The sequence below is a fragment of the Myodes glareolus genome, chromosome 25, assembly GCF_982192425.1.
Source record: "Myodes glareolus chromosome 25, mMyoGla1.1, whole genome shotgun sequence".
NCBI lineage: Eukaryota > Metazoa > Chordata > Mammalia > Rodentia > Cricetidae > Myodes > Myodes glareolus.
This window is the reverse complement of record NC_142050.1, coordinates 47,068,193-47,083,425: the sequence shown is the minus strand read 5'-3', so window position 1 is coordinate 47,083,425 and position 15,233 is coordinate 47,068,193. Positions and strand designations below refer to the sequence as shown.

The 15,233-nt window shown below is 36.6% G+C and overlaps 1 protein-coding gene across 1 annotated transcript in view; it reads left to right on the top strand.

The window, feature by feature from the left end:
* Window positions 1-15,233, top strand: part of LOC148117929 (uncharacterized) — a 47,356-nt gene that overhangs the window by 18,401 nt on the left and 13,722 nt on the right. Inside the window, exons 2-4 of the mRNA XM_087901756.1 lie at window positions 7,875-7,935; window positions 9,038-9,113; window positions 9,201-10,599. Of these exons, the coding sequence (XP_087757882.1) occupies window positions 7,875-7,935; window positions 9,038-9,113; window positions 9,201-10,599 (1,536 nt within the window). The remainder of the gene's footprint in view (window positions 1-7,874; window positions 7,936-9,037; window positions 9,114-9,200; window positions 10,600-15,233) is intronic.

Genomic DNA, 15,233 nt, shown 5'->3' with positions numbered 1-15,233 from the left:
GGCATGACTCTTTTGGGAGATCAAATGAACCTATCGCAGGACTGGCCTAAGACCACCAGAAAGTACAGATGTTTATACTATCATTCATAACAGTAGCAACAATATAGTTGTGAAGTAGCATTAAAAAAATTTTAATGGTGGGGAGATCACTACATCATGAGTAACTGTTTTAAAGAGTCACAGCACAGAGAAGATTGAGAACAACTTCTTTAGATTAATGTCTCCGATACTCTGGCTTGCATCATACTATGTAACTGAGAATTGCTGTGAACACCTAATCCTGCCTCTGCTTCCTACTGCTGGAAAGACAGTCCTGCAACTCCTACCAGGCTGGACCTTGACTGATCTGTGTGAAGGAGAAATAGATCAGTGAATGAGCATCCTCCAATTTCAGTAGATTTTATTGTGAATTTACAAGTGAAGTGTGACCCATTGAAGATTTGATTTCACTGACTAACTGTAAAACCAGTGTAGTCACAACAGACAAATGATGGCCAGAAAGGAGGGTAAAATCTTTCCTCCTGTGACTGTAGTTGACATTAGCTGTGAGTAGTGAGGTGATCTATTTTAGATGTTCCATAAATGTCCTGTTTGGACATTTCATGGGACCACAGACCACACACAGGACCCAGTGCCTTGGAGGAGGAAGAGGAAGTACTCTGGGAGAATTGAAGATTTTATTAAACTACAAATTTCCCAGGTTAAGGTCTTGTCTGACTAGAGTGTGGAAGGACAAACCTGGAGGATGTTTGCTTTTTGAGACATTCAATATCTTCTCACTCAGTAGGGTAACTGCTAATGTGTTGAAGCCCAACTGGTTGGTCCTAGTGGGACAATTAGGAACATCAGAGGTAGTTTACAGGTTCTTTTCAGGATTCTCTTGTTCTGCTCTTGGGAGCTATAAGGAGGAGCACAAGCCATGCCATGGTGAATGTAGGAGCGAATGTCCCCAGACTAGGAAGAGCAGGTTGGCTGAGCTGTCAGAGCTGCTTGGACAGGGATGAACCATGAGCCTGACACATTCTGTTCTTCTTCGTGGTGACCGGGGTAGTGGCCTTTGGCTTTGTTGAGAGTGGGGGAGACTATGAGCTTGTAATACTGTTGCCTCACACTATGTAATTGAGAAAGGCTTTGAAAACCTATTCTTGTCTCTGCTGCCTAGTGCTGGGTAGATAGTCCTTCAACTTCTTCAGGACTGGGCTTTGACTGGTCAGGGAGAAGGAAAAATAAACCAGGTGATGAGTGACCTCCAGTCTCTCTGACTTTCAGTGTATGATTATAGATGAAGAGGGTGAGTACATAGGTCAAGCTTGAAGCTGCTAGATTCACAGTGCAGCAAGGGAGAGAAAGGACAGTGGTTGAAAACTTTTCTACATCAACAGTAGTTGAGGTTAGCTTTGCGGAACCAGGTAATCAATTTTAGGTGCTCCACAAATGTCCTAATGATCATTTTTTGATGTCCACAGACCGGGCAATAAACAATCTGCATAGAGAACTGAACTTATCATGAAACCAAATTGCTATAGTTACAGTAGTTCAACCAAAATAAATCTGAGTAAAATGTGGCTCTGCCTAACAGGACTGTTACTTTACTGGTTTTAAATATACACCCTGAGATAAAAAGTTTGAGAAATCTTTGATGTGCTCTAATATAAATCTATGGTTTCTGAAGCACATGGCCATAAATCCTGTTTCAACTTTTCAAAATAATTTTTTGAGAATATAACTGTATCATATCCACATTCTCTTTCATGGCCCAAGCCTTACCATGACCCCTTAATATCTTGAAATTCGTGCTCTGTTTTTTTTTTAACAACAGTTGTAATTATGACTTGTGTTTGGCTGCAGGATTTCCCAGGTATGAGGCTATGGGTTTGCTACACTGCACATTGAGTGTATAATGGAATGTGCATGCAAAGGACCATGTGCTTTGAATGAGGAACAGGGTATGCTCTAGGAAATTGGATGAATGTATTCTAAAATACAAACTTTCTGGACTAAGGACCTGTCTAATGGACTATGAGAGCAGAGCAGGAAGTACTGTGCTGTCTAAGTCATTTGATCTCTGATCACCTATTAGGGGAACTGTTAATACTCTGAGGCCCAGCAGGGTGGCCTTAGCCAGTAAGGGATTCTGGAAAGTCTTAGCAAGCAGGAAAAATAGAGGCAGGTAACTGGCAGGTTCTTTCCAGGATTCTTCTCTACTTTTGTTGGAATGAGTTGTAAGGAAGACCAGAAGCTATGCCATAGTGAGTGTAGGGTGTGCAGAGAAGTTCTGTTGATCTATCATTTCTGCTTGGATCTGGATGGACCATGTGACAGGCTGTGGTTCTGTTTCTTTATGTACTGCCCTGGATGGTGCTCCTTGTCCTCTGAGCATCCCTGTGTATTGATTTCCTGTGGAGAGGGAGACTCTACAACCCTGGCATGGTAACATATTATGCTTGTAATCTCACTGTCTAGTGTACACATAATTTTGGTGTGCAGTGGGAAGACAGATTTGAAAACTGAATATCTGCTTTCTAGAAGTTCTGAATATTGCATTTTACTTTCAAGTTTGTCTTATAAATGTTTCAAGTAGTTTATAAGCTGGTAGAACTACAGTGATGTTGATTTAGCAATGCATGATTTAAATGTTTCTAAGATTCTGCTACCACCAGCTGCAATGGTGTGATTCATTGGTGTTTAGTACCAGGGAACAAAGGGAGTTTCAGAGCTGCAGAGGTTTCTTAGGTGTGTATGGTGTTGGGCAGGTAGGTAGAGCAGAATCTATATCTTGTGCTATTATCCATGTGACCGGAAGCAGAAATTATTCTACATTGTTTTGGGATTGGGCATCAGTATGGCTGGGTTTACCTGAAAACAGAAGGAGGTATAAGGACTTGCAGGACCATAGCAGTAGATCATCTCTTTTTGCAAAAAAGGCTCTAGAGCATGGGGCCTCTCAGAAAGAAATACCAGTAGCTGGAGCATCAGTATCAACAGTTTAAGGGTCACTTGGAGTTAATTTTGTTAAAATTGTGAAGTCTTTATTTAATTTCTATATACATAGAATCATAGGTATCTGGATAACACAGGTCAAGATCACACGTTTCCTGACTAAGTTTCCTTTGGTCTTTTGATTAATAGCTGACTATATTTTCCTGCCTTTGTTGTTGGGTTTTTCTCTCCATTCTCTTTATTCTTTCCCAAATATCATACACATTCTTGATTGATCAGCTTTGTGGTAGTTTTTTTCCCCCGAGATAGGGGTTTCTGTGGCTTTGGAGCCTGTTCTGAACTCTCTCTGTAGATCAGGCTGGCTTCAAACTGACAGAGATCCTCCTGTCTCTGCCTGCTGAGTGTTGGAATTAAAGGTGTGTGCCACCACCACCCAGAAAGAAGTCATATTATGTCAGTCTGTGTACTATTTTTCATAATCCCATTGAGTACTCTTTGTGCTTCCAATATGAATGTAGCTTTGTAACCAGCTTTCCTGTTATAAATTGTTGGGAATTATCATTTTACTGTAGTCATTTATGGTACAAATTTAACATACATATCATCTTAATTTTGATGCATCCTGTTTCAAAGGATTATTTATTTACTTCTTTATTTATTTAGGTTTTGTTGTTCTTGTTAATCTCTGAGAGACTTTTGGTTTATTGGATAAAAGGCATTATGAATGTTGGCAGATAGCTCAGCACATATGAGTTTTGGAGGTGACCTAAGTTCAGATACCTACCATCAAGTTGTGAGGCTCATAACTCTACCATTTCAGATTGATGGCATCTGAATCCCTCTTTTCTTTGTTACTTGTATACACGTGGAAAAAATTCTCACTCTTGCACAAACATATGCAAAAATGGCAATAAACTTGTTTTCAAAAGTGCTTGTGACTTATAAAGCAGCAGAGTAAAACAAGTTGCTTTAGGTGTGCACTGATTCTTTAAAAATCTGTTATCTTGCATTTTGTTTTAAAATGTTTTCTTTTCCTCACTCTGATTGCAGACATACAGGCAATCATCAATCAGGGGGACCAAAATGGTGTCTAAGTGATCCTAACAGACATACTTTTCTTTACTATAAGATAATGAAATTTTTTAAGTAGTCAAAACTATTTCCTATGAAATTAAGACACAAGAAGGTTTCAAGTGAATCTCTCCAATTCTGGTAGAATAGCCTTTTGCATCCAAGCCATTTTCTATTATTGGTAAAGGATAAAGATCTGAAGTGTATAGGATGAGTGCTTGTTAGTAATTTCTTAGCGTTTTATTTTGGTTAGAATATTGTTTTTATTTAAAAGAGCATAATATGTCTTTGTCAGTGCTACCCATCTATGTTGTTGATTTTATTCATTATTATCTAAGTATATTGTTTATTGTTTTGAAAATAATGGTCTCACCAATTTTTTATTCAGAAGATTTCTCATGTTACGAGTTCCTTGAGTTTTTGTTCGTTTGGGAAGTTTCTGTGGAGAGACAGTTTTAGTTTTCTCTTCTTTGTCTTAGATGTTTGCCTCTTTCCATTTGCTGGCATATCTATCTTTGTTTGTGTTTTTGCTGCTTAAGTGATGTGATTAATACATTGCCTTTGGATCTTTAAAACCTTCTTGTATACTATTGCCTCTTTCTAGATAGCCTCAGCTATCAATATGACATAGCTTAGACTGATCTGAGAAAATACCAATTGAGAGTATGCCTAGATCAGAATACCTGATTAAGGTATCTGAGAGAGATTTGTTGATTTTGATTGATATAGGAAGGCTCTTTCACTGAGTTGGCAATATCTCTCAGCAAGCAGCCCTGGGATAGATAGGAGAGCTAGTTGAGCACAAGGCAATGACAAAGCAAGAGGGAAAGCCAGAAAACACTGGTTCCACATGTTTTGCCTTTAGTTATTAGCTTGAGTATCTATCCTACACTGCCATAAGGAGGAATTGTGAAATAGGCTTAACAACCAAATAAAAATGTTCATTACCTGAGTTGCTTTTGATTGCATAATTTAATAACAGCAACAGAGAACAAAGTTGGAACAAAAATGGGACTCAAAGAGGATTTTGTTGCTGCAAAGGACCTAGGAATGTTGAGTCTTATAAGAATACTTAAGAAGTTAGAAAACTGGACAGAGAGCTTAATCATCTGTTTTTGTAGGACCTAGAAGATGGGAATGTTGCGAGTAATGGCAGAGAGTGGGGGTCAAGGCCATTGGATTTTACTGGGCAGTAGGCTCTTCAAGGAATCATGGAGCTGGCCCAGCCTAACTCCCTTTAGAGACCAGGTTACAGTCCATGATTCCTGGGTCACTATATACCTCCCAGTTCCTGACAGACTGTTGCATTCCCTCAGGCAGTGAAGCATTCAGGCTGATTTGTGCTTCTTTGTATGATCCCTTAGTAGTCAAGGAATCATGAATGCTTAACAGGACAATTGAACTTAGATATTAATCTTGTATGTGCTGTACAGCTTGCAAACTTCATTATATCCTTTTATAGACATAGATGCTTGGTCATTTCCGCACTGCCCAGACTCATAATACAGAATTTTTATTAATTATAAGACTGCATACCCAATAGCTTAGGCTTCTTATTAAGTAACTTTTGCATCTTAAATTAACCCATTTTATATTAATCTGTGTATCACCACATGGCTGTGATCTACTGGTAAGGTTCCATCCAGCATCTGTCTCCTTCAGTGGCTACATGGCATCTCCCTGATTCTGCCTTTTTTTCTCCTCTATCTCCATTTGGCATCCCCACCTTGTTCTATTCTGTGCTGCCGTAGGCCCAAAGCAGTTTCCTTATTATCCAATGAGAATAAAACATATTCACAGCATACAGCAGGTAACTCTTACTTACTATTTTAATCAATTTCTATTTATCTGTGTATTGCCATGTGGCTGTGGCATACAAGGTAATTTTCTCAGCCTCTGTCTCTGGTGGGGCTATATGACTTCTCTCTGACTCAGCTTTCTTCCTTCTAGCATTCAGTATAGATTTCCCCAGCTACCTAAGTTCTGTCCTATAGCTCTGTTATAGGCCCAAAGCAGTTTCTTTATTAACAAATTATAATCACAGCATACAGAAAGGAATTCCACAGTATGAGTTTCTATAGCCTCAACCCATTTCCTGTTCTTTGTGCCTGCTGTGTGGTGGTTGAAACTAATCAGTCAGCTTTATTCTTTTGGTGTCATAACTTTCCACCATCATAAACTCTATCACTAAATCACACAGGACTCAGTAGAATTAACTGCTATTTAGTGCTAAGGTGGTTTGGTAGCCTACTGTTTTCATTTTTGTTTGTTATATTTTGAAGACAAGATTTACCTGTGTAGCCCTAGCTGTCCTGACAGTAGCTCTATATATCAGGCTGGCTTCAAACTCAGAGAACTTCTGACTCTGACTCCCAAGTGCTGAGGTTAAAGGTGGGCTTTTTTATTTTTATATTGTTGTATGGTGGTTTTGTTCCTATCAAACATATGGTGTTGTACTGAGCTTCACCCATATCTTGAATTTGAAAATTTGACAGAGGGTATCATTATGTTTCCCAGAATGGCATGTACTCATGACATTAATACTGCCTATGCCAACTGTGTTATTGGATTGTAGGTGCATAACCTTCTTCCTGCCTGTTTTGTTTGTTTTGAATTTTTATTTTAAAAAGAGTATTATACCTGAATGCATGGATATGTACCATGTGAGTACCTGGTCCTTACATTGATCAAAATATGGTATTAAAAACCTTGAACTTAGAATAATGGATACTTATGATTCCCCCTTGTAAGCCCTTGAGCCCACCTGTATGCAAGACTAGGAGGACTCTTTAATGTTGAGCCATCTTTACTGTTCTGTGTTGATTATTTTTAATCAGCATATTAATTTCTATTGTTTTCATTTGTCCATTTGTAATTTTTTAAACACACAGTGCCTTTTAGTAAAATCTCATTTTTGTTGCAGTTTAAATTGGGGAACTTCAGATTTCTAGTAGATGAATAAAGAGTTGAAGTGAATGTGTAACTCTTTGTAGAAACTTTAGCAAAATCCTATGAGTTGTTTCTAGCTTTTATGTTTGTTTTATTGATTTTTTTTCATGTGAAACAAGTATTTAACATGTATTTCTGGCTGCCATAGGAGTGACTGCATGGACTAGGCTGGTACTGAGCTCAGAGGCAGATAGATATACATGCCTCTGCCTTCTGAGTGCAATGATTAGAGGCATGATTCAATGCATCCAACTTTTTCATTTTATTTTCTTTTCGTAGTTAGGAATTAATCATTCATGCATTTTTCTTATCTGTACTCTATACTGGTAACCTGTTTATGTATCTTTCATTGGTGGTTAGTAGGCATTTCTCTTGCAAGGTGATATCCCATTCAAAGGGTTCAGAAATGACAGAGGTGAACCTAATATTCAGTTTGCTTCTGAAGTGACTTGGTGATTTAATTATGATGTCTTTGTCATAGAATAAGTATGGGGAACCCCAGAATTATATGACTATACTGTCAAGGAAGTATACATTTACAGTGTAGTCAAAATCATACTTACTGTTGTACACCTGTATGGGATATTTTAGAATTCAGTGACCTATGATGATGTGCATGTCGACTTCACTTGGGAAGAATGGACTTTGCTGAATCCTTCCCAGAAGAATCTCTACAAAGATGTGATGGTAGAGACCTACAGATACCTCACTGCTATAGGTAAGACTGTATTATCTTTTATGTTTCATATAAGGCAACAACTATTCATTGATTAATGATGCTCTTTTGTAATATGATTGAGAAAGAAGATTGTGGTAAATAAATCAGGCATGGTTATAAGGTTTGCTTCATATGGTAACTAAATTTTTTTATAATTTTTAATATAAAGCATACAATTTTTGGCATTATATTGTAGGATACCATTGGGAAGACCATAATATTGAAGAACATTGTCAAAATTCTAAAAGACATGAAAGGTAATTTTCATGTATAAGCTGATACAAATGTGCCTCTGAAGAATTTGTAATTAATCCTATATGTTTTAAACAAAAGCAACAGTGGAAATAATAAAGTAAATTGATGTTTATTAAATTCTCACAAAATCATATACCTTAATTTCAGATAGGTGATCTACATTTGCAAGTCATTCTTTTAAGAAAGAAAATAATGTTTAACCCATATTACCATTTGAATCATAATACAATGAGAGCTATACTGTAAGGTTCTCAATCCATTTATCTCATATTATTCATATTATAAAAGATATACATGTTGAAAGGTGATAAGTAGATCTCTGAAACTATCTATTACACTGATAGTCCATAGAAAAGGTAGTTTAATCCATATACTTGTGCCTGTGTTAAGTTTAGTGAGGGGGCATTTAGGGTGATGAATCAAGGGGCAGCTGTTTTGGAGTGGCCTTAATCCATGAACCACAAGTCTATGAGGACAGAAAGTCAAACTGGGTGAACTCAATGTGGAAACCTTATATTTGTTATTCTTCCTTTACTAGGTACATCATATATTACTCTGCATACAAATCACATGAGCACAGGATGTGAAAAGATATAACATACTTCTCTCTCAGAACAAATAGAAAATATGTAGCAGTCCCCATGTTGAGTATACTTGTTGAATTTGATATACATGTATACAAATAATTGGTTTTCTAGTCTCATTGTTAATATATCAACAAACTCACATTTCAGAAAAGCACCATGAGTACTAGGACTGTGTAAATACTTCTGTTTGTCCTAGTTCACTTAGCAATTGTAGCATCACTCACAGTATAGGAAACATTGTGAATACAATAACAGGGGTAAAGCTCTGATTTTTTTAGTTCTCTTCAAATACATAAAAATTCTCATACAAAAAAAAATTCTGTAAATGTGAACCATGTGTTAAAGGCTGTTATCAGTTATCTTCAATGATGAAAAACAAGCCTTAATGAAGGGGAAAAACAAGATTGTAAACATGGTGATAAAACCTTAACATATAATTCCTCTTTAAAATAGGACTAAATTTTAAAATTATGAATTAAATGTAGTAATGCTTTCACATGTACCAATATCATTGTAGGCATGAAAAGAGTCAAACTAGAAAGAAAAGTTCTGCATATACTCAATGTGTTAAAACCTTTGCACGTGACAGTCAACTTTACAGTCACGAAAAAACACATACTACATTAAAACCCTATGAAGAAAATGAGTTTGGTAATGTCTTTTCAAATCATATTCATCTTCAAATGCATAAATGAACATGCACTGGAGAGAAATCCTCTGAATATAATCAGGGTGGTAAAACCTTTGCACATTACAGTGATCTTAAAAGGCATGAAAAAATCCATACTGGAGAGAAACCCTATGAATGTAATCAGTGTGGTAAAGCCTTTGCATGTCACAGTAGTCTTCAACAACATAAAAGAACCCATACTGGAGAGAAACCCTATGAATGTAATCACTGTGGTAAAGCCTTTACATTTCACAGTAGTTTTCAAAAACATGAAAGAACCCATACTGGAGAGAAACCCTATGAATGTAGTCAGTGTGGTAAAGCCTTTGTATCCAAAAGTCATCTTCGACGTCATGAAAGAACCCATACTGGAGAGAAACCCTATGAATGTAGTCAGTGTGGTAAAGCCTTTGTATCCAACAGTCATCTTCGACGTCATGAAAGAACCCATACTGGAGAGAAACCCTATGAATGTAATCAATGTGGTAAAGCCTTTGCACGTCACAGTCATGCACAAATCCATGAAAGAACCCATACTGGAGAGAAACCCTATGAATGTAATCAGTGTGGTAAAGCCTTTCCATGTAACAGTCATCTTCAAAGTCATGAAAGAACCCATACTGGAGAGAAACCCTATAAATGTAATCAGTGTGGTAAAGCCTTTGCATGTCACAGTAATCTTCGACAACATAAAAGAATCCAAACTGAAGAAAAACCCTATAAATGTAATCAGTGTGGTAAAGCCTTTACATTTCACAGTCGTCTTCGAAAACATGAAAGAACCCATACTGGAGAGAAACCCTATGAATGTAGTCAGTGTGGTAAAGCCTTTGTATCCAACAGTCATCTTCGACGTCATGAAAGGACCCATACTGGAGAGAAACCCTATGAATGTAATCAGTGTGGTAAAGCCTTTGCACGTCACAGTCATCTACAAATCCATGAAAGAACCCATACTGGAGAGAAACCCTATGAATGTAATCAGTGTGGTAAAGCCTTTTCATGTCACAGTAATCTTCGAATACATAAAAGAATCCATAGTCGAGAGAAACCCTATGAATGTAATCAGTGTGGTAAAGCCTTTGCATGTCACAGTACTCTTCGAAAACATAAAAGAATCCATACTGGAGAGAAACCCTATGAATGTAATCAGTGTGGTAAAGCCTTTGCATGTCACAGTCATCTTCAAGGTCATAAAAGAACTCATACGGGAGAGAAACCCTATGAATGTAATCAATGTGGTAAAGCCTTTGCACGTCACAGTCATCTTCAACGTCATAAAAGAACTCATACGGGAGAGAAACCCTATGAATGTAATCAATGTGGTAAAGCCTTTGCATGTCACAGTAGTCTTCGAATACATAAAAGAATCCATACTGGAGAGAAACCCTATGAATATAATCAGTGTGGTAAAGCCTTTGCATGGCAGAGTCATCTTCACAGGCTTGAAAAATCACATACTGGAGAGAAACATTATGTATGTAATTAGTGTAGTAAAGACTTTGTTTGTCATTAGCATCTTCAAAGACAAAACTAACACATGCTGAAGAGAAGCCCTATGAATGTAATGAGTGTGGTAAAGGCTTTGTACTTCACAGTACTCATCAAATGCATAAAAAATCACACACTGGAGATAAATTCTATGACTGTAATCAGTGGGGTAAAGTATTTGCATTTATGAATAGTCTAAATCATGAGAAAAGAATCATACTGCTTTTAATTATAGAGAAACGCTATAAATTTATTCAGTGTGATAAAGTTTTGTACTTTATATAGGAGCAAAACTTTTGTGTGCAACAATGTCTTAAAATCTTTGCATATTACAGTAGACATTGACTACATGAAAAAGAAACTGAGGACTTCTTTTTATAAAGTTTTTGTAAGATCTTTAGCCAAAACACTTATAATCAGCTCCACAATGATTTGGGATTGTCCTCTGTATGCTGTGAATGTATTTTCTTACCATTGTCTAGTAAAGAAGCTGCTTTGGGCCTATGGCAGGGCAGCATAGAGGAAGGCAGGAATTCCAAGCAGAGATAGTGGAGAAAAGAAAGTGGAGTCAGACTCCATGTATCTGCTGAAGGAGACAGATGCCCTTACTGGTAAATCCCAAATTTTGTGGTAAAACACAAAATAATCAGAATGGATTAATTTAAGATGTCAGAGTTAGTTAATAAGAATCCTGAGATAATTCTAGGTCAAGCAGTGTTTTAATTAATTAATATAGTTTCTTTGTGATTATTTCTGGTCTGGGAAGCTAGGAATGAACAAGAATCCTCTGCCTACAACCCAAGACTATTTCTTCTGTAGAAATAAATTTGTAGAATTTAACTTTGTTAAAGTTAAAGTTCTAAAAATAAATTTGTAGAAATTAACTGTAGAAGTGTTAACAATCTTTTCAAGCATCTTGATGTTCTTTTTATACTGTTTGTACTTACAAACGCATGGTAAAATGAATTTGTGAATCTATGAAGCCCTATGTGTAAGGTAAATGGGCTAGTCAAAAACACACATCCGGACCCTGAAACCAGAGCCAGTGAATTACATGATTTTGACTGTGAAACTGGAGCCAAAGAAATACATTCTGACTCTAAAACTGAGACAAAGAAACACATTTTGTTCCTGAATCCAGAGTCCATGAGAGAAACACCTGACTCTGATACCAGACTCATTTCATAAGTCCTCCCAAATGATTTATTCCATCAACCTAGAAGGGATGATTTCTCAGACTTCAAGTCGACCTGACTGCTTCATGAGAAAGAAAAACTCTGTAAGCCATTGGGTACCTTAACCACTGTATTATAGGAATGAATTCTTACAAGAGAAAAGCATTCATGCTTGAAAATATGTTTAATGAGTTGTTTTAATTGTGATTATGTAATATCAGCGTGTTTTTCTGTGGGTTTGTGAATGTGCATACTGGTTTCTGATAATGTTAGACCCTAGGATTTTCTAGCAGAAGTTACAGGAAGTTGTCAAAAATTAGACCTTGGTCCTGGGATTGTACATTTCTTAACTGCCCAGCCATGTTTCTAGTGCTCTAAATATTTCAAAGCCTAAGTGTTTCAATTCAAAGTCAGGAACTAGGGATAAACTCACACAGATGAAAACTCTATATCTAAAAATGATTTTTTAAAGACTTGAGACATCATAGTTGTCTTTAGCTTCTAGAAAAAATATTTCATTTATTTATTTTTTATCATAGCCCCATGAAAATGTCATAATTGCAGTAAGGTGTGATTGGTTGTTCTAAGTTCATCTTTACCTCAGCCTTGATGATTTAGAACATTGAAGGCATCAGAAACTAACTTAGACTTGGTGCTTAAAGAATTTTCCAAGCCAAAATCTCCACAAAATGAGGGAAAAGTACAGCTAATGATCAGGAGAGAACTGATAATAAAATTCTTTTAAAGATGGTTGACTATTTAACTATAGCCACAAGAATGAGTTTCTCTCCAATAAGGTACTGATATGTTTTTATTTCAATTCTAATGCATAAGCTAAAAGATAGTTTTCATCTGTAAATCTCCATCTGCCTACTTAGCTTGAGTTGCATCCTCCTGTCCCTATTTAAACTGTTCAATGTATAACCTCAGGCCTGAACCTAAAACAAAAAAAGACTTAAGGATGACAACATATATGGAATGCAAAATCTGGGCCAGGTTGTCTCCTCTTTTAGCATTAACCACCATTGAATGCTTACTGCTATTAAAGGAATTCATGGCTATTAAACTTTAAGTGTGTGAATGATTTATTCCTGGGAAGGCATATTAATTCTAGACTAGCAGTACCTCCAGCATTGTAGAAAAATGTTTCTGAGACAAACTTTTGTATGTTGGATAAGGTAGCCTTGATCCCATGCCATTGCTCCCCAGAGCAATGACCTTGTTTCCCTTGTGATTAAACTTAATTATTAGATTAAAGAACTCAACCACCACTAAGCTCTAAAATTAAAAATTTGAGTCATGTAGTCAACTGTCCATTTTATTAATAGGAAAAGGATTTGTATGTGGAGCATGGCTTCCACCTTCAGACCAGAAGAGGAGGAATAGTTTACTGCATACACTGTCAGTGAGCAAACAGCTGCTGGTGTCACCATTATGAAATAGCATCTAAATGTGACAGGATCAGTGGTTTTGTAATTTCCCAGCGTGTGTTAATCTATGTCATGTGAATGACGGCAGGATAGATTTTGGATGTTCAATTCGGGAAGGTTAGCTTGAATCAATAAATATTGAATTTCTAACATGGGACCTCTGCTATGCTCATGTGTTCAATCCTGCCTGTCATTACATCCATTAGCTGTAGCTGTGTTACAGGTCACAGGTCTTAGCAACTGACATTGCACATAGGGGCATGGTGAAATAATATCTTTTTAATGTCAATCTTTATACCAGGGAATGTTTTTCTCTTTTTCAAAGTCAGTATAACTGTGTGTTTATAAAATTATTTTTATGTTTTTTATAAAAAGATAATTCCTGTTTTTACTTTTTAAATTTTATTTACTTTATATGCATCACTGCTCTAATCTGTTTCTATTCCCTATTGTTTCCAGTCATTAAGAATTTCTTTCCATTTTTCTCCAATGCTGTTGATCATTTCTGTCTTCGGTAGCTTAGCTTATCCCACACTATAGAGTTGAAAACTGCTTTGAACACCTAATCCTGCTCCTGCTGCCCAGAAAGCAAGTCCTGAAACTGCTTCAAGACTGGGCCTTAACTGTTCAGTGAGAAGGAAACTAGATGAGTAAATGAGTGTCCTCCGACTGACAAACTGTAAAGCAGGTGTAGTCCCAGCACAGAAAGGGATGGCCAAGAAGTTGCATGCGAGTTTCCCCCTTAGACCATAGCTTGCATTAGAAATCAGTAGTGAGGTAATCAATTTTAGATGATTATTAAATGTTCTGACTGGCCATTTCTTGAATCCAGAGAGCAAGGAATAAAGAATCTGGATAAAGAACATAACTTATCATGAAACCAATTTACAATAGTTACATTAATTTGACCAAAATAGAACTGAATAAAATGGTGTGGCCCTGCCTAAAAGAACTTATTTTACATATTTAAGATGCACAGCCTGAAATAAAATGTGTGACTAATATTTTGTGCTCTCTAAATCAAATCCCTAGTCTCTATAGCACGTGATCATAAAGTCTTTTTATGAATAATTTTTCTAGAATAATTTTGTGGATTATATTGACATCATTTCCATCATCTCTTCCTGTTACCAGTTCTCTTAGTCTTTGATTAAATTTTCTCCTTAAGTACTGAAGAAGAATGCAGGTTGCCAAAATTAATCTTTTTTTCTGAGTTGTCAAGGCCAGTTGACCTCAAAGGTCACTTGGGCTTGGAAGGGATATCAGACTCTTCAAGTCTCTCTTTTTTGTGTGTCCATCAATGTGAGAATAATGCAAATGCTTTGCTTTATGTACTGTGGCTCTCTTTGAAGCCTTGAGGAAATATTTCCCACATTGATTCTCCATTTTAGACTGGATAATGTTTCAGATTCATTGAGTGGGTTCTCCATGGCCTCCATGAACTGGACAATACATGATCAGTTGCCTTTTGTTCCTAACAACCTCACTGACTTTGTATGGAAAGGGGAGAAAAACTCCCCCTTTTAGTCCTAACCACATTAGAATAGCCACTAAGAATGATTCTTAAACAGCTAGAAGGCCATTTTATACCAGTTTTGTACTTTTAACTACTTTATAATATTTCAATATTCAGTTGCAACTTAGTAAAATTAATTTGACATACATTTTAGCCAGTTCTTGAAATAGTTAGTATCTGACCTGGCCAACTTCAATAAATATATGATCTCTAAACCTCATCCTTTATATATCTTCAACAACTTACTCAGACCCTCATAGCTTGTGAAACCTTTCCTTCTCTTGTTTATTCTGGAGCCGCCCAGTCATCATTATTGTCATATATCTAAGTCCTTTTGTTCATTGAGGGCATTTACACATTTATGTTCTTCTAACATGTTCTTTTATGTACTGCTTCATTTTTCTAGTATCATGAGAAATTTTAATATTGAC